The sequence below is a fragment of the Manihot esculenta genome, chromosome 13, assembly GCF_001659605.2.
Source record: "Manihot esculenta cultivar AM560-2 chromosome 13, M.esculenta_v8, whole genome shotgun sequence".
NCBI classification, from domain to species: domain Eukaryota; kingdom Viridiplantae; phylum Streptophyta; class Magnoliopsida; order Malpighiales; family Euphorbiaceae; genus Manihot; species Manihot esculenta.
This window is the reverse complement of record NC_035173.2, coordinates 16835133-16854748: the sequence shown is the minus strand read 5'-3', so window position 1 is coordinate 16854748 and position 19616 is coordinate 16835133. Positions and strand designations below refer to the sequence as shown.

The 19616-nt window shown below is 31.4% G+C and overlaps 1 protein-coding gene across 1 annotated transcript; it reads left to right on the top strand.

The window, feature by feature from the left end:
* The first annotated feature begins 5901 nt into the window (after positions 1-5901).
* Positions 5902-14087, top strand: LOC110630145 (U3 snoRNP-associated protein-like EMB2271). Its single transcript, XM_043949741.1, has 7 exons — positions 5902-6728; positions 7219-7555; positions 7941-8165; positions 11079-11307; positions 11571-11707; positions 13173-13238; positions 13728-14087. Exons 1-7 carry the CDS (start codon positions 6298-6300, stop codon positions 13803-13805), a joined length of 1503 nt encoding a protein of 500 aa, XP_043805676.1. The 5' UTR covers positions 5902-6297; the 3' UTR covers positions 13806-14087.
* Positions 14088-19616: the final 5529 nt, after the last annotated feature.

The following is a 19616-nucleotide window of genomic DNA, read 5'->3' as shown; positions in this document are numbered from 1 at the left end:
GTTTTGTTATACTCAACTTTGATTGACACAAGCCTAGCTCTGAAGCAGTTATCTCACTGCTGGCCTCTACGATTTTACAAGTCTGATCCTATATAGATGAACTTAAATTAGGAATCAAACATAACTTTTACAACACTTGAGACTACCCCTAAGAAACCCCTAAAAACATATAAGAAAATATGTGGAAAATGGGCTGAAAATGAGTAGGCAGGGGACTTTCGATGGCAGATTCAGTGGCATAAAGTTAGAGGCAAGTTAGGCGGCCAAAAGGCAGCCTTCACAGGCAGGTTGGGTGGCCGAACTTGGATTCTTCTGCAATGCAGAACTAGATTCTACCTCAGCCAATAGCCCTCAAAACGAACCCAAATTCACATTTAACAACTCAAAATCATACATTTACAACTCAAAACAAAAGAATCACTTAAAACTAACCTAAAGTTCAACATGCATTCAACAAAATCATCAAATCAAAGAAACTCATCCAACCCGCAAGCTTTAAACTTAATTTTGAACCCTTACACGCAATGAAAATACTTAAAATAGTTTATAAACTTTTCAAAACCAAAAGAAAATTGAGGGTCCAACTCACCCCTTTGGAGAAGGCACAACACAACAAGAAAGAAGTTAAGGAGGAGAAAGAAACGAGCTCCAAAGAGTCTGATTTTTAAAAGCCTCAAAAATTTAACTTGACTCTTTAAAATAAAGGTAAACCTCATGAATTTTTAAAAGATTTATGAAAAAACAAAGTAAAAATCATCAAGAAGTCTTAGGCCCACATCTGCCTGAAAGAAGAGAGAAAACTCCGCTTAAAATCGGGCTGGAGGCCTTTTATAGCTGGGTCTGCAAGCTTGTGTTTGGTGGGCGAATCTTGATGATTTGAATTTTTTTAAAATACATTTTAAAATGCCTAAATTTTATTTTATAAAAAAAAAAACTCATTTTACCATTCTAAAGTCCAGTGTCAGAATTCTAACTTTCCGAATGAATCTCTGTTGAAATTAAGAATCTCAAAACCGAAAAGTTTATAATGGTAAAATATGTTTTAAATAAGATAATCGTGTATTTTACCAAGTAATGGATTTGGATAAAAATTTCATTCTAAAATGATATGGATAAAATTTTAATGAAATTTTAATCCAAACCTTTTTAATGCTCCAAAAGACATTACTTGATAAAAATTTCATTCTAAAATGATATGAAAATCCGAACCCATTTTTCAAATCTGCACTAGTATCAAATAAGACAATTGTGTCGCTTTTGAAATTTTTTGAAAAGATTAATGAAATTTTTATCAAATATTTTCTAGAAGTAATCTCATCTAAGATGCAAAAAAAAAAAAAAATTTGGAACATTTTCAAATCTTTCAAAATTTTGGATTTCCATATTATTTTCTTCATCTTTATCAGATTATTCTAGTTTTGTAAATAAGATCTAAAGAATCTTTGAGTCTTCAGCCTGTTTTTCTTTCTATTGTTTCAACTTAATGTTCACGGCTTTAATTTCTTTTTGTAAACCTGAAGGGTTACAAGATATTATTTTATACATTTGTTTATGTTTAGAATGTTTGTAAGATCATGTGTGTTTCGATCTGTAGAAGGTAAAACAATTTTTTGTATGAATTTTTCTTCCTTAAAATATTTCATAATTTTTTCTACAAATTCTTTTTGTAATTGGGGATCTTGGACTTGTGCAAAAATTTCTATGAGCAACTTTTGATCTTTTAAAAGGACATTGATCTTTTTAGATTTATCTATGACAATCTATTTTGTTGATTGGTTTAATTTTTATTCTGATTCGGAACTTGAATAAATAAAAGAACTTGTAACTAATTCATCAATTTGTAATGATTCTTCATCCTTATTAGATAAATCTAATTCAATGTCTAAAGATTCAATTAAAAGAGTTGTTATTTTGCTAATAACTTCCTCTTCTAATTGAAGTTCTTAGAGTTTTGTACTTATCCAACAATATTTAGAAGTATGATCTTTTTTTTCACACTTGTAACAAGTAATGTCTTTCCACTTTATTTTAGAGTTAGCCTTACTAGTGCTAGCAAACTTAATTTTGTAGTTTTTTCTTTAGCTTTTTATAATATGAGTCTTTTTCAAATTTTATAGGTTTTTTGTATTTATGGGAAGACCTCTTGTAGAATTGGTTAGTATAAGTTCCTCCGCAATTTGGACAAGATTGTTTGTTCCTATTTCAAATTACTTGCAAAAGAACCTAACTGTTGACGGATTTTCCGTATCTTCCATTTCAAATGTTTTTGAAGTTTTAAATCTTGACAAATTTTTAATCATTCCTTTTGAGTTAGACTAATTAATTCACCATAAGTCAATTAACGGTAAGAGGTTTGGTTTCCAAATGCTTCTTTGATTTTGTTCCTAACCTTTTTCCCTAATAATGTTGAAAGTCCTATTAGGAATTTCTTTTTTCAAAAGGGTTGGTTAGAGCCTTCTTTTAACATAACCTTAGTGAGAAAAATGGTTTTGTAGTTTTGAAAATCACTAAGCTTCTTACACCTAAGGTTTAAAAGAAGTTTAACATTTTTGTCTTTCAAATGCGAAGGATCTCCTACAAAGTTTAAAGAGATTGTTACAATCAATGTTGCAACAACATCTTGGATCCTATTACCTAATTAATCGAAAACAGGTATACCGTCTTCCGAGATTTTTATGAAATTTAGAATTTTAGAGTGTTTTTAGTCTATGAGATGATAATCCTACTATCATTTAAGCTATCTTGAGAAACCTCTGATGAACAGTTCAACAATAGCTCTCTTCAGAGTTCTAGTTTAGGTTTTGTAAGTATTAGTTGCCATGGTCATTTGTTGAAAAAGATTTAAAATGTCATATTCAGATATACCATCTATGTTCCATTCATAAACAGTTGAGACTTGGAATTTGGACTAAAAATACTATACCTATTTTCTAAACCAATGTTCAGGGTTGTTATTAGAATAGGGGTTGCTTGGTTCCAATAAAGTCTATTGATTTTAAGAGTTCTTGGGGCTTTTCAAGAATGTTTTGTACATCTGAATTTGAATTTTATTTAAGCATATTGACACTTTTTTTGGAAGCCTGAAGAGTTTCAGGTGCTACTGAATTAAAAGTCGATGTATCTAACCTAAACCACATGTCTTTTAAAACTTTGAGAAATACAGATTGATTATTTTGTAATTCTAATTGGCTACTTTTGGATATTTGAAAACTGTGATTTTCAATTTTGTATTAGACTCATTCTCAACAGAAGGAAGGTTCATCTTTTGAGAATGTTCTATTTTTTGTAATTGCTTACCAATGGTATGAAAATGAGCATTTGTAAAATTATTTTGTTGAATAATGCTTTTTATATTCATAAAATCATTTTTTTGTTCACCTTTTTATAAGGCGCTGCTTCAACAATTTGATCTAAATGAGAAATATTTATCTTTCTTAGAGGAGGATGTTCATATTGGAGTTTTTTTCCATATGTCATTTCCTATTTAGGAATTTTAGACCTAGAAGTAACCGGATTTGCAATTTTTGTAAATGGATATGAAATGTTATTTTCAGAAGCATACATCTCAAACTAATAAAAAAAAAGTATGAACTTTATACTGATCCACAAATTCATAATACTTTGTTTGTATATCTTTTCTTACATCTAATAAATTTTTGAAAAATGAGTTTTTCTTTTTAGTATTGTGTTTGGCATAAAAATCATTATGAAGAAACTGTTTATCAACCACAAATTTCTTTTCTATCACATCCAACTCATGTGTAATGTTTTCTGTGATGAGTGAAAAGGTAGGTGACATTGGTTCTGATCCTAATTGGGTTTCCTTAATATAATCAACTTAATTTTGAAAATTTTTATAAACTGGATGAGGAATGTTTGAAGAGTAATTCACATTTTGTAAAGAAAAATTAGGTAAATTTGAAGTGGAATATCTAGGTTTGTAGATTATTGAAGAATCATCATGTTGTGATTTTTTTTCAATTAGATTTGTAAAAGGCAAATGAATAACATAATGAATTTTTAAAAAGTTTGTCAAATCAATGTTTATGGTTCTAGAGGTTGAAAAATCATCAGAAATCCTAAGATATCTACTGATTCTACTTTACCATCATCATATTGATTGATGTACCTTAACTCTATATTTGGTTTTATAACTTTCTCGAGTTCTGTTGATACAGAAACTCTTTCCAAAATTTATTATTTCGGTAAACTTATGTTTTTTCAGTGAATACATCTAGGAATTACAGTGTTTGCTTTTGAAAGATTAATTTGTAAAAAAAGTGTTCCTCCTCTTTTGTTTTGAATATTATGTTTCGAAGCAAAAGCATAAATCATGGCTTTATAATATATTTGTAAATCAATGCAAGAGGAATATATCCTTCTATCATTTTATAATTATGTGTTTTAATTTATAAAATAAGTGTCTTTGAAATGTTTTTGTCATTCAAAAAGACTGTGAAGTTTGGATAACAGTCAAATGAAAATAGTTCACTACATAAGTTCGACTCAAGCGTGCTTAATAATGAATCATTGAAGTTTGTAAGCCAGGTATTTAGACCTTTTATAAGAGATTTAATTCCTACTTGGACTAAATTTATATGGAGATATTTGTACTTTTTTCTTTATGTCTGTGTATGGAAGTTTTGGAAAGGAGTTCAATAATTTTAAAAAATTTTGAAATCTATAGATCTCTCTTCACTCCTAATCACATAATCAGTTTTGAAAAGATTAAATTCTAAAATTTTGTAAATTTGTACTTTTGAAATTTTCCAATCATCTATTGGTTTTTCAAAGTCTTCAATTATAATTTTTTTTACTATTAATTATCCTTTTTTGTATCGAAGGACGAGGTAAAAAATTTTGAAAAAAAATAATTTTACACAAAATAAAATTTATATTCATATATTTTTTTAAAGTTTTAGATAAGAACCTAACTACTATCACTAAGGAATAAAAAGAAATCACTGCGCATCTCTTTCGATTTCAAACGAAACTTACTACTCAGCTATGGGCTTAGTACACCCCATAAAGGGATTACCATCTGACTAAGGGATCACTTCCTCATATTTTTTATTTGTTCTCTTAAATCTCTCAGAAATATAAATATAAACACTGCTTTACATACAACTACTCATCCATATATATATATCGGTAAAGTAAAAGTATTATTTTATAGAGAAATAAAAAAAATTGATGTTAGAAAAAAAATAATTTTTATAGCATAATTGTAATTGTGGTAACTTTTGTGTACATTAATATTTAAAGTGTGATGTAATTGTGACCAATCACATTTATTATAAACTCATTTTGGTGTATCTAAGATTATTTACTGTTATACATACATATATGGTTAGATCGTAACCTTTTAGAATATAAATTTACTAATTAATATATTTATTAAAAAAATTATTCTTGATAGTCTTAATTTAATTTTAATTTTAATTAATTAAATTAGTAGTAAATTAATTTATTGTACATTTAAAAGCATGTAATAAAGAACCTATTCGAGTCAGATTTTGGGTGAAAATATAAATCCATTTTATTTGGATAATTGGGCCAATAAATTTAAAATAATTTTAATAAATATAAATAATTTTACTATATTATAAACATAGTAATACATATAAAAATTACGAATTAATTTATATATAAAAGAATTAATATGACATTTTTAATTGTAACGCTACAATTTAATTAAAGAATATTATTAAAATAAAAGAAAATTATTTAAATTAAATAAAAAGAGACATTCTAAATAAAAATTAATGTAATAGGAATATTTTATAAACTCAGATAAATAAAAAATAAAAATAAACTATCAAATTTTTAAAATAAAAATGATATGTTATTATCGTGCTATGCACACGAGATCGGCTATTAAAAGAGTAAAACTAGACCTAAACCTAACTTGTACATCACAAGCAACACTTCCACTCATTCAAATTCGCACACAGCCGCGGCCCAACCCAACTCCACTCCCCTTGTCCTACATCCGTCGTCACGCCGCTGCTGCTCCTTAATCTTTCAGCTGGTTCTTCTACTCTGTCACACTTCTGCGCCATCGCCGCCGCTCTCTCTCGAAACTGCTACTTCTCACCGCCGCTGTTATCCTCCATTGCCGCTGCTTGTATCTTCCAAAGTCACGACCAGGTATATTTCTTACTGTTTTTCTGTGGGTGATATTTACATGGAAAGGTCTTCCTCTGTCGGCCGCAGCTTTAATTTTGTGTTCTGAACGGTCGCTCTGTATACTATTCATTCCCACCGCTGCAAGTTACTTTTTCACTTAGTTTAAACATGAAGAGCAAAAATCCAAAGAAGGGAGGTTCCGCAATCAAACGGTCGAAATTTGCAATCAAAGGGGACCCCTTCTTCGATACAGAACCGAAGAAACGTCGAAAGATGGGTTTCCGAGATGACTACATCGAATCCGGAGAGTCAGAGGACGAAAACGGAGTTATGAGCGGCGGAGAAGAGAGAGAGGAGGACGAAGACGAGGAAATAGATCAGTTTGCACGAGAGACTGCGGACGAGAAGAGGCAGCGCATGGCAAAATCCTATGTAGAAAAGCTTCGAGAACTTGCGAGAAGAGAAGAGGAGGAGGAGGGGGAAGAGGATGAAGAGAGAGAGTTTGAGAAGGAAGGTGAGAGGGATTCCCTTGTGGTTAAGAAGTTGATGCAGGAGCAGCTCGAGGAGAGCGGGCGATTGAGAAGAGTAATTGCTTCCAGGTAAAAAAGTGATAAATTTGGTTTTTTTCTTGATGCGGAAGTTTTTTTTCTTTTAATTTTATTGCTGTTAACATTATGTTACATGTGGTTGTTAGAAATGGGTTTTGGGGAAGGCAAATTCTGATGGACTAGTTCATGATGAACTTTGGTACTCACTTGTTTGTATGAGGAATGGTTTATACTGATGATTGTTAGTTATAAATGCGAACTTTATATATCTTTGCTATTTATATTTTCGTATTGCTATATGACGGTTTCAGGTCAATGCTAAAGCCTTTAAATAACTGCTAAACTGCTTTTTCAAATCCCATGATATTAGGATTTGAGAGTTTTCCCATATTGGTTTTGTATGCTAGGACATTCTTGATTGCTTTACTAGAACAATGTGTTTTTAATGTCAATGCTTTAACATGTTTGTACATTTATGCATAATTTTGTCTATGACCTGCTGTGTTTCTTTTAATAATTCTCATTTTCATTAATACTTTAGGGTTCAGAAGCCTGATCGTGGATTTGAGGTCCTGTTGAAGCACCGGTATTCTGTTACCGCAGTATGTCTATCTGACGATGATTCAAAGGGCTTTTCTGCTTCCAAAGATGGCACAATTGTATGTTGGGATGTAGATACTGGGAAAGTTGAGAAGTATCAATGGCCTAATGAAGAAACACTCAGACTTCATGGAGCCAAGGGTCCAGAAGGTCAAGCTACAAAGCATAGCAAACAGGTTTCATCGTTGGCTGTTAGCACTGATGGTCGTTATTTAGCAAGTGGAGGATTAGATAGGCATGTTCATTTGTGGGACACACGGACAAGAGAACATATTCAGGTGCAATATATGTCTATTTCTTACCTTTTTGAGAATGTGCATTGTTTTTTCAAAATTTTGAGGGATGTGGAATTGTGGATGTCCTGTCAGACCATGAGGGCATTATAACTGTGTAAGAGAAAAAGCCCTCTTGCGCTGACAGGGTCCTGAATGTATCAACTTAATTGCAACATACATAGAGTGAGTGAAATACTCTATCCACTTTGGACCTAGACAGCGCAGTAGTACCTGCTGAATGCATTACAGGCTGCAGCATCCTGGGTCATCTTTTCCTATGATGTTGTGTTGTCTAGTTCAATACTCGCATTATGCTGTCAAGACAATAGTTAAGGCATGTTGGGAGTCGTGTTCTCACTGGGTCTCTTCATTGATTATCTATTTGTAGGCTTTTCCAGGTCATAGGGGCCCTGTGTCATGCCTAACATTTAGGCAAGGGACTTCAGAACTCTTTTCTGGTTCTTTTGATCGATCAATCAAAATATGGAATGTGGAAGATAGAGCTTATGTAAACACACTGTTTGGTCACCAAAGTGAAGTATTAACAGTTGATTGCTTGCGGAAAGAAAGAGTTTTAGCTACCGGACGTGATCGGACTATGCAATTATTCAAGGTATGCAAACTATTCTCATAATTTTTGGAGATTCACTTGGTCTATGGCTGTACATTAAAAACCAAAAGATTGGGTTTGTGGGCATAGTTGTCAAATCAAGATTCGAATTGTGTATCAAAATGTTTATTTTAGGAATTGAGAATCGAATTGTATCGTAAGATTTGCTAAGACTTCCAAAAATCAATTAAAAATAATATATGTTCCAAAAATAAGTAAAAATTTATCATAATAACATATTTTGATAAATATATAATACTTATTTATTTAATTAGAAATATTCTTCATAATAGAATAATATGTATGCATTATTTTATATATTTTTTGTTATAAATTATAAACTTTGGAATTGTAGACAATAGTTGTCATTATACATATACTGAAACTCTCATTTAAATTGGATCAAATAATTAAATAGTAAAAAAGATATCAAATTAGAATATTATAAATATAAATTGTTATAACTTAACTATAATTAGTTAAGTAAAGTAACTTAAAAAGAAAAGAAGACAAAGACAATGAGGGGAAAAGAGTGGTTGGTTAAAGAAAAATAGCTAAGAGGAAGTTTTATATACACTTCTTTATAGCAAAATGAATAAGGTCTTAAATTTAGAAAATATAAGGGTTAACAAACTCTTTTAGATAATTAATTGTATCGGGTGAAAAGTACTTTGATTCACCTTATTCACTATCAACTTTTTGATTTAGTCACAATTCATGCACCCTATTCATGTACCCTATAGATTTGACTAGGATATAGAATTCAAGTCGAGAATCATAAGATTAGAGTAAAGAATCATAAGATTCAGGCATATTTAAGATTCACCTATAGATTTGAATCAATTTGTTGGAAAATAGATTCGAATTGAGAATCGCAAGATTTTGACAACAATGGAATCAATACACTTGTTTTGACAAGATGAAGGTAAATAAGCCACCTTTGTTTCAATTGCTAAAAGGCTCTTTTTTTTCTTTCGCTAGCTTGAAGGCAAAATTCACTATTTGCTTAAATGATAACAATGGAATTGATTAAAAAAATTTATGAAATGTATTTGCTTTTTCGTGGAATCACCAGCACTACAATTGTTTCTATCATTTCTGTTTCCACAAGTATTATTGTGGTTGCTAACATTAAAGAGTTCTTTTTTCCTTTTTCTTTTTTTTTTTTTTTAAGAAGCGAAAACTAACCAAATTGCACATAATTTTATTGAAATTGGGAGCAAATGATTTTTTTCTTTTCCTTCTCTGGGCGATGACACATCAACTGTTATGTTTCCTGGGTTTTATATTGTTGGTGTTCTCCACATATCAGGGAAGACCATAAACATTATATGGTGCATGGATATTCATAGTTTTTCCTTTCTGTAAATTTAATGAGAGAAGAAATGGAGGTGTTCAGATTCTCTTATCTTCATGTTATTCACTCCTTAATACGAAAATTCAGGCTAGAAGGTTTACCTACATCAAGGATGAGATTTATCATTTATTTTCTTATTCTAGAAGAGAAATTCTGGACTACAGATGAACTCACTCTTTGTTGAAATATATGGGAAGATCAAGTGTTGTATCGAGTTGAAAGCTGGCACAAATTAGTTTGTAGTATCTCTAACTTTAATCCTCTGAGTCATTTACTTTTTTGGGTGTGGTCCTCCTACTCCTAAATTTTGTTTGATCAAGTAGGGTGCTTTTTTTTTTGGGGCACCAATTTGACAAACAAAAATTTCATTTATTGTCACAATCCATAAATATATTTTGGACAAAAAAAGTGGAGAGGGGAAATTTTATTTTTATTACACTAAGTAAATGTAAAATTTTATTTTATCAAGCAATAAAATATTAATTTTGACTAATTTAGGTCAAACTTAATTAGTTGACTAATTCAAATAGTAAGGAATTCAAACCTTTTCAATTTGTCATTTATAGCCAATTTTAAAGTTTTATTTATCAACCTCTACGTCTGTAGCCTTCAATTCTTAGTTTTGACTTCAAGCTATAACTAAAATAAATATCTCAAATTAGGCTAAATTGATAAAAATTAAAAGGATTGACCATAATTGATAAATAATGAGAAAGATGTTGCTTCTTTTTTCCCCTTTGGCCAATTTAAAAGTTCCTTTTAGTGTAGTGAACAAAATACAAGCCTATCGTCCACTTTTTCTATTATGAGGCCAAGAAGAAACTTTTACTTGTAAGAACATATTTGACATGATTCCAGGTATGTTGACATATAATATCAATGGACATCGATTTATATTTGATATTGGTGAAGAGGGAAAAAATCTTCCATCATTAAAGGTGTGCCTCAGATGCAAAGCACAAAGCATGGGGGTTGGGGGGTTTAATTTCACCCTAAATATTTCTGAGCTTCTATATTATCATTAAATTCCTGTTACCTATTATCATCAATTTGCAGGTTAGCTTATGGCTAAAATTCACTCACTGTCTCACAACTTAGATGAGTGTAATTTGACCATCCCTCGATGTCAGTTTGTATTATAAATCCCTAAATTTCAAATTTAATTTATCAATATATTGTAATACAAAATGTGCCAACTAATAATTTAATTGGATATACTATTTTGCTAACGTAGAAGCAGCAAAAATCATACATAATATCTATCTGTTATAAAGAAGAAAGTAATATATACTTAATTAGAGTTTGAATATCATCAATTGAAATAAAATAATAGTTATTTGAGATTTTTTGCTTATATTAAAATACAATGAAGCACTTAAGATAATTGGAGGTGAATCTACTGAATATTAATGTGAAATCAAATTAGAAGTGAAAAGGATATTATCAATTTTTCTTCAGAAAACCAATAGTAATTGTATGAATTTTTAGTGAGATAAATGAATAAATAAATTTGAGTGATTGAATTAATCTTAACATCAATTTTTGTGTTCTAAGAACAGGTCCCAGAGGAGTCAAGGTTGATATTTCGTGCCTCTACATCATCGTTGGAATGTTGTTGCTTGATTGATAATGATGAATTTTTATCTGGCTCTGATGATGGAAATATTGAGCTCTGGGGCATCCAAAAAAAGAAGCCTGTGTACATTGTTAAGAATGCTCATGCTTTGTTGACTGACTTCAAAGGTTTTGGACAAAAAGATAATGGAAGTATCTCTAATGGTCATCTAGGTAAATGTTTCAAACTTCTGCTTCTCGGTCTTGATTTCTTCTTTATGTGCATCTTTGATACATCACAATTCAATGAAATGAAATTTTTTTTGTTTGTTCATTGAAATTTTAATTTGATTGAATTCCATTATTTTCTTTGACATTCTACCAAACATGTACTAGGAGAGCTCATTATTGATGAAATCCTAATTTGCTTTTCTACCACATTTAGAAGTCTGATTTATTCATCCTCTGATGACATTGATGCTATTGTTGTTTATCAGCATGTTCTTGGGTAAGTTCAGTTACTGTGTGTAGAGGCAGTGACCTTGCCGCATCAGGAGCTGGTAATGGTTCTGTTCGCTTATGGGCTGTTGAAAGTGCTCCAAAAGGCATTAAACCCCTATATGATCTTCCATTGGTAAGTGAAAATCGTACATAAACTTAGTTAAACTTCAATTGCTATTTGGTTTCACTGTGTGCGACAATGTGCCCTACTTAGACAATTGCTATTCTAGTGACTGCTGCTTTTATTTTAGTTTCCATTGATCAATTCTCTTTTTGCTTTTCCTGATGTGGCTTACAATTTCTTGAAAATGCTTTAGGCCACTTGCTTTCCTAATTGGTAATGCATATCCAATTTCTTGTGCATTCGAATAGCTAAAATAGTTAAAGAAAACCATGGACAAATGGAGATTTTTCTTGCTAGTAAATCGTGTATTCTACTCAACTTGGCCTTAATCTAATTAAAATGAAAAAAAAAAGTAGTTGTGAATATGATGCTTTTTTTTTCAAGTTCTCTTGTCAACCCACTTTTAGTGGGTGATGCCACCATTTGGTGCCATCTGCATTTTTACCTCAATAATAAATGTCCCTGTATGCTTGTTGGTGGACAACTCTCTTGACTTTTGATACTTGGAAATGATGTTCAGTGGAAATGTAAGATATAGTGGTGAGACTCCTCAAATGTGCTGCATCCATTATGAGGGACCTTTATTTTGTGGTAAAATAGTTGCTTAATACAATGTTCTCAAGCTCCTGGTCAAATTTGTCTTGCTTGTCTTCACATCCTACTTTGTGAAAGGTTTGCTTGATTTGGCTTGTGTAGTAGGCTGGTCTGTGATCCAGGACTGAAGTTTATGTTTCTTGGATTAAGTTATAGTTTTCTAGCAGGAATACAGTATATTGTTTAAGAGAGTTTACTGTTCATTAAACATGTTCATAGAATGTAAAACTTTGCTAGGCTCTAAACTGATTAGGGCTTAAATAATTTGATTTGCATTTTTGTGCTTCTGCCGTTAGTTTGCCCTTTGCAGATGAACAGAATGTTGGTCGGTTTTAATTTTCCAAGCAATATTCACTCCTTATTGTCATTAGAGTGTGGTAGATGTGTGTATGTAATGTAGTCCAAAATATCTAAGAAAACAAAATGTAGTCCAAAATACCTAAGAAAACAAGGCGACATTAATGATAACAGCAACAATCAATCATGTCCCTCTCAAATGTGCACCATGGGGAATAAAATTGCCTAGTGGAAGATGTCCTTGTTTTGAGAAATTAATACTGAACTGCGTGTTTGAATTAATGAAGCTATATTTGCCTGCCTGCAGACTATTAGTATGTTTTACAAAATTTATAAGCTTGGCACCTACATGCTTCCTTCTGATATTATCACTGAGAATTGAGTTCAAGCCATTCACCTTCCTTCAATGTTTCACCTAGTTGCTTGTCTTTCCTTTTCTCTTTTCATTCTCTACTTTTTTGCTGCTCCAAATGTTTATTTTGATGTTTGTTCAGTTGTTGCCATTTTAGTGTGTTTTTAAGTTTATTAGAGCTGCTGGAGATGTATGCTTTCTCTGCTGACCTGCTTCTTTGATACAATGCAGGTTGGGTTTGTGAATTCACTGGCTTTTGCAAAGTCTGGAACGTTCCTTGTTGCTGGAGTTGGGCAGGTGAAACTTTCTTTTCTTGTTTCTGATATTCTTTTTCTGTTCTATGCTTTTGGATCTTTCACCTATCTTTGGACTATAGCCTGAATTGTTATCGGAATAAGGTGTGAGGCTAATTTGTGGGAACAAGTCTGATCTTGTTGAACCATATTCTTTAAGTTCTACTGATCCTTGCATTCAGCTATAAAGGAGCTTTAGGAGCTCTTTTCCCGAACTTATCAACTCTGAGTCATAATCTTGGTCCTAAAGGCATACAACTAATTTAAGAATTTTTTTTTTTTTGAGAATGGATATAACTAACTAATTACAACACACAAGAAGAAGAAAGGCAGTTATATATTTGCATAATGATGTGTGGGCTTGCGTGATCTGCTGTTCCTCACTTCCCAGTTATTGTAGTCCTCAAGTTAACATTGTATTGGAGCAAAAGAATGATTAGTTTTAAGGTATTACACAAACTTCTGATATTTGAAATTGCTTGTTATGCAACAGGAGCCTCGGCTAGGAAGATGGGAACGAATTTCAGATGCTCAAAATGGAGTTGCAATTCAAAGGTTGACACTTACATAGGCAGTAGAAAATATTTTACTTGCCCAGTTTTGATCCCTCAAACTAGAGAAGTTAGATGACAAATTCTGCTCCTTGTTGTTTTGGTCATTATGCAAATTGTATATTTAATATCGGCTCATTGGTTATGATATTTTTGCATCCTGTTGTTGAGTTCTTTTCCTTCCCAACAAATTTTTGTTTTTTCTTTGTTTTCTTTATTCTATGGAAAAGGGGATGGGAAAGAATATTTATGCTGATAGAGATTTATATTTAATGGAAGGAAAATTGTCTGAATATTTTATATTCCGATGAGTTTTTTTTTTCCACCCTAATATTCCAATGAGTTGAATGAGACATCTTCTGATTCTTTATTTTAAAGCTATGTTTGTTGGATTTGATTTGAATGTATTTCCATTATCGTTTAAAGCAAGAAAAGGATTTATTGATTCATGGGGTTGAGAGAGAAGTATCTTTTTCTAGGCTGTGTTCCTAATTATTGTTATTAGTAGTTAAGATGCATTCAGAAACAGAAGCCAAATTTAATTGATGACCAGACTTACGTGCTAATTGTCTAATGTCTTGTCTACATTTTAAAAGTTAATCCTGAAGTTTTCGCTTGTATACTTCAACTGAATCTTTTGTAATCAAATAAAAAAAATTAATAAATATGTTTTTAATTAAATTAGTTATATATCAAGTTAAAAGTACTTTTAAGCATATTTTTATTTATTAAATTAAAAAATTAGGGTGGATGCCGTCAGTAGGCATAAAGAGCAATTGATCATTATTATTAAATAGAAATCTCAATTGATAGTATATCAAGTTCAGCGACATGAACAACTGAAAGAGGTAATTCCTTTACTCAAGTAGTCTCAGATCCTAGTAGGAGAGCATGTTAGAAAACCTGATACATATGCCAATTGAAGACCATAAAGCAATGCCATCGATTCTGCAACATTATCGAAGAGATAGCAACATGTGTGTAAAGTTTATAAACATCATGATCCAGGAAGAACATCAAAGAAGAAGAATCTGTGCAGCCTTCAATTCAGTCCGCCACTAAAGATGATGCGCTTTACATTAATAATTTTCTCATTAAAAATTGCATCATTTCGAACCTTCCCACTAATATTTAATTCATACATCTTGTTTTGCGATTAGGCTTAAATTTAAATTAAACTTTTTTATAAAGAGATATACAAACACAGCATTTAGAAATTAAATTACTGTTAAAATTATTAAATTAGATATTTAGAATTTAATTACTAAGAGATTTTCTAATTTACCTAATTAATGTAGTGATAGGTAATTAAATTATGATGACCGCCGTATCTCACCACTCCGGACAAGATCGGATCTAAGAGGACAACGCTGGTCCAAAACTCATGAAACCTTCTTTGGTCAATCGGTTCAGTCTCTTCTGCCCTGACTCAGATACATGGGGTAGACCTGATTGTCCGCGAGCTTAGGTCTAGTAGAAAGAAGTTCAGCTCAGTGATGTGACATGAGAAAGGACAGCAAATCCAGTTATTTTGCAGCCCTCTCTGTATGCGCGCCGGGAGAATTAAATGGCCGTCTGGTATAGAGAACGACTCTGACGCATCCGTATATACAGACCTAAGCGATAAGGATATATAATATTACAGTAGAGAGGCCATTAGGCGCCACTAGCAGACAAATGAAAAGAAATAAAAAGAAAGGAACACCTTTCAATTCATCTAAATTTATAATTGCACCGTAAACTCTATTTTCTAAATTTCAGAATATCAATATAAATTCTAATTTTTATAAATAATGAGAATACTGAAAACACATTAAGAATTAAAACAAAAGGATAATGACAGACACCTCCAAGTTCATACTTCCATCATCGGATCATATTATTTCCATAAGATACATTGATAATGTAGAAAATTACAAATGAACCATTGAACTTTCTGTAGAGGTCCAGATCAACATTTTTAGCCAAATAAACCAAGAATTCAGAAGCAAGCGTGTGAATCACACATACTAAATGAGAGTCAATATATTTTATTTAATAAAATAAATAATCTATATAAATGTAATAAAATTGTCCTCTTCTCTAAGAGTGATATATTAGATTTTTTCTATTTGTCTATTTTTTTCTTATATTATTATTATTATTATTATTATTGTTATTATTATTATTATTTATTTATTTACTAATAAATAACTCTTTATACCTTTTGTTAAGTATGGTGGCTTTTCAATTTAATAATAGTAAAGCTAATTATAAAAAAATATCCTGTATCTTTTTCAGGTAGGACATTTTATATAAACTTATGACAAAAGGAGTAATATGATTTTATCCTGTCAATAAAGTGTTAATAAAATGAAATTTTTTATTTAACAATGATGGTGTGAAACATAAAAATTAATTAAATATATTTTTTAATTAGGATAAATTATATTTTAATTCTTAAAATTTTATAAAATATATAATTTAATTTATATATTTATAAATTTAATTATAAAATTTTATTTTATAATAAAATAATCTATTTAATTATAATTCATTTCTATATTCTTATAAATTGATCTCTAAACATTATAATTATTTATAAATATATACTTATATTTTTTTTCAAATTAGTCTCATATATTTATTAAATTTAATATCTTAAAATAAATTAATAAAATAAAAACTAAGTCAAGAATTTTAGCACAATATGTCTCTAAATTTAAGTCTAAAAAGTTATTTTTAGTCTAATTTTCCCTTTTCAATGAGTTTTTTTATTAATTAGGACAAAAAGAAAATATTAAATTTTTTATCTTATTTTTTATTTTATTATTTTTCACATGTAAACTATTAAAATTTAATAAATACAGAAATTAATTTATAAATATAAAGATTTATTAATAATTACAGTATTTAGAGATCAATCTATAAAAATACAGAGATTAATTTTAATTAAAAATATTAAAATTTAAAAATTAAGAAATTATTTTATCAATAAAAAATTTAATAGACTAAAATTTAAAATATAAAAACTAAAATATAGTTTTCATTAAATATGAAAGAGTAAATTGTAATTTATCAATAATATCTAATGGTGTTAGAGTAAAAACTTCACTTTGTTAATGGTGTGAAAGTATAAACAATACCAGATCTCCCCCCTGAAAGATAATTTGTTTTCTGCAGATGTCTGCATAGCTCTTATGCCTACTCACAACTGTTCTGATTCTTTTCTTGATGATGGACACCACTCTGCTAGTAATCTCTACTAATTTTGACCCTGCTAAAGCCCTTTCTCCTACTTCTTCCCAGTAGACATGTGACATACACTTCCTCTCATATAAAACTTCATAAGGAGCCATTCCAATGTTAGTATAATAACTGTTATTGTAGGCAAACTCTACTTGATACGGATCCAATAGGGCAAATTTCTAACAATGGTGTGGAGCAAACTTATGTCATTGAAATGGATCTAAAAGGAGTTCAAAATCATATTCATATGATCCATATATATTTGGGGCGTGCTTCAACTCATATGGGACAGATTTGGTGCAACACTTGCAATCATAGGCTTAGGGAGCCTAATCAAACCTATGGACTAAAACTACACAAAGGGAAGCCTAAAGTGAAGCCTAAAGTGAAGATCAAGTAAGGCTTTTGTGAAGATTCAGCTTTGTTATGATGGGCTTGCTATATTTTTATTATTTAACACTTGTTTTATTTTAGTTTTGTTTGGGCTTGTATTCTGGCCATACTTTATCTTTTAAGTTTTAGAGTGTTGGGCCATGTTTTGGGCTTATGTTTTAATACTTATATGTTATTTTAGTGTGTGATTGGGCTTGGGCCTTATGTGTTTAAATCAGGTCCAAGAAGAGTGTCTTAGGGTTTTATTTGTTTTTCTCCTTACTATATAAGGATAAGAAACAATTGTAAGAGGCGGCTTTTAATCAAATATTTCAGAATTCTTTCTCCTACTTCTTCCCAGTAGACATGTGACATACACTTCCTCTCATATAAAACTTCATAAGGAGCCATTCCAATGTTAGTATAATAACTGTTATTTTAGGCAAACTCTACTAATGGTAGATGTTGCTTCCAAGAACCACCAAAGTCTAACACACACATCCTTAGCATGTCCTCTACAGTTTGGATGGTCCTTTCCGACTGCCCATCGGTCTGTGGGTGGAAACCGGTGCTAAAGTCTAGTCTTGTACCCATAGTATTTTGCAGACATGCCAAAACTTGAAGGTAAACTAGAGTTTCCTATTTGAAACTATGAATACTGAAGTCCCATGCAGCCTGATGATTTCTTTCACATAGATCTGCGCCAACTTGTTCACAGAATAATCACTTCTAATAGGAATAAAGTGAGCAGATTTGGTAAATCTGTCCACTACCATCCATATAGAGTCATATCTATTGAACGTTGCTGATAACTCCACTACAAAATCCATTGCCATGTGTTCCCATTTTCACTTTGAAATCGGTAGCGAGTTGAGCATTCTAGCTAGCTTCTGATGTTCCAAGTTTACCCTCTGACACACTTCGCAAGTGGACACAAACTGAGCCACTTTCCTCTTCATAGATGGCCATCAATACACTTTTTTCAGATCCTGATACATCTTGGTGGCTCCAGGGTGAATATTGTACCTGGTATTATGAGCCTCTCTTATAATGTCTCCTTTCAAGTCTATATCATCTGGTACACACAATTTGTTCTCATAATAGAGAATTCCTCTGTTGTCAAACCTAAAATTACCATTCTTTCCTTTATGAACTGCTCCTGCTATTTTTACCAACTCGAAATTCTTGTGCTGTTTTTGTACCACTTGTTCCAGAAACACGAGTGTCACCTTCATTTGTGCTACTAATGCATCTGTACCAAACAACTCTAGCTACAAACCTTCGTTAACAAGCTTGTAAAACTTTTTTACCACTGGTCTTCTTTCCACTGAAATGTGGGATAAACTGCCAAGTGATTTCTGACTAAGAGCATTTGCCACCACATTTGCTTTACCTGAATGATACTGGATTTTGCAATCGTAATCGCTAAGCAGTTCTACCCATCTCCTCTGCCTCAAGTTTAACTCTCTCTAACTCAAGATGTATTTTCTAAACTCTTATGATCTGTAAAGATCTCACATTTCACCCTATACAGGTAATGCCTCCACATCTTGAGTGCAAAGATCACAGCTGCCATCTTTAGATCATGTGTAGGATAATTTAACTCGTGCTTCTTCAACTGTCTAGAAGCATAAGCAATTACCCTCTTATTCTGCATCAACACGCAACCTAGTCCTGTTAGGAAATTCAGAGATTTACTGCAACCCAAACACGCAGCAGAAAAATTAAAATCTCTAATTTCCTTCCCGGGATCCGTGTGCTTCGTTTAATTCGAAAGGAAGGATAAACTACTAACCTGTTAGTATCGACGAGAAGATACAATCCCGGACTCAAGGTGCTGCTTTTTCAATGAACACCCGCTATGGTATCCACACGAACGTCTCTTATCCTTTTAGAGTGCTAGCTCTCTCAAAGGATGGATAGATTATGTGCTCCACAATTTGCAACTGTTAGACTGAATTTTCTAAAACAAACGTTCACTCCAGAATTCGTAGAAGGAGTTTTTATATGTTTCAGTCTTTTGTTTTCCCACAACTCTTTTCGTAAAAGAGTTGTGTTCAGAAACCACTATCATGATCTCACAGATACTCAAATATCTTATGTGATAGAGTTGTGTTCATAACCAACTACCACAATCTCGCAGATACTCAAATATCTTATGTGATAGAGTTCTTTATCTGTAACAGTTACAGATAGACTGCAGATCCTTTTAAATATTATTATCTTATAAT

What these genes read in the sequence shown, in the direction of transcription:
- LOC110630145 (XM_043949741.1), top strand. Translation starts at nt 6,298, where the DNA reads ATGAAGAGCAAAAATCCAAAGAAGGGAGGTTCCGCAATCAAACGGTCG. An exon ending in GGACAAGAGAACATATTCAG is followed by an intron (nt 7,556 to 7,940) that starts GTGCAATATATG and finishes ATCTATTTGTAG; the next exon opens with GCTTTTCCAGGTCATAGGGG. An exon ending in CCCTATATGATCTTCCATTG is followed by an intron (nt 11,708 to 13,172) that starts GTAAGTGAAAAT and finishes GATACAATGCAG; the next exon opens with GTTGGGTTTGTGAATTCACT.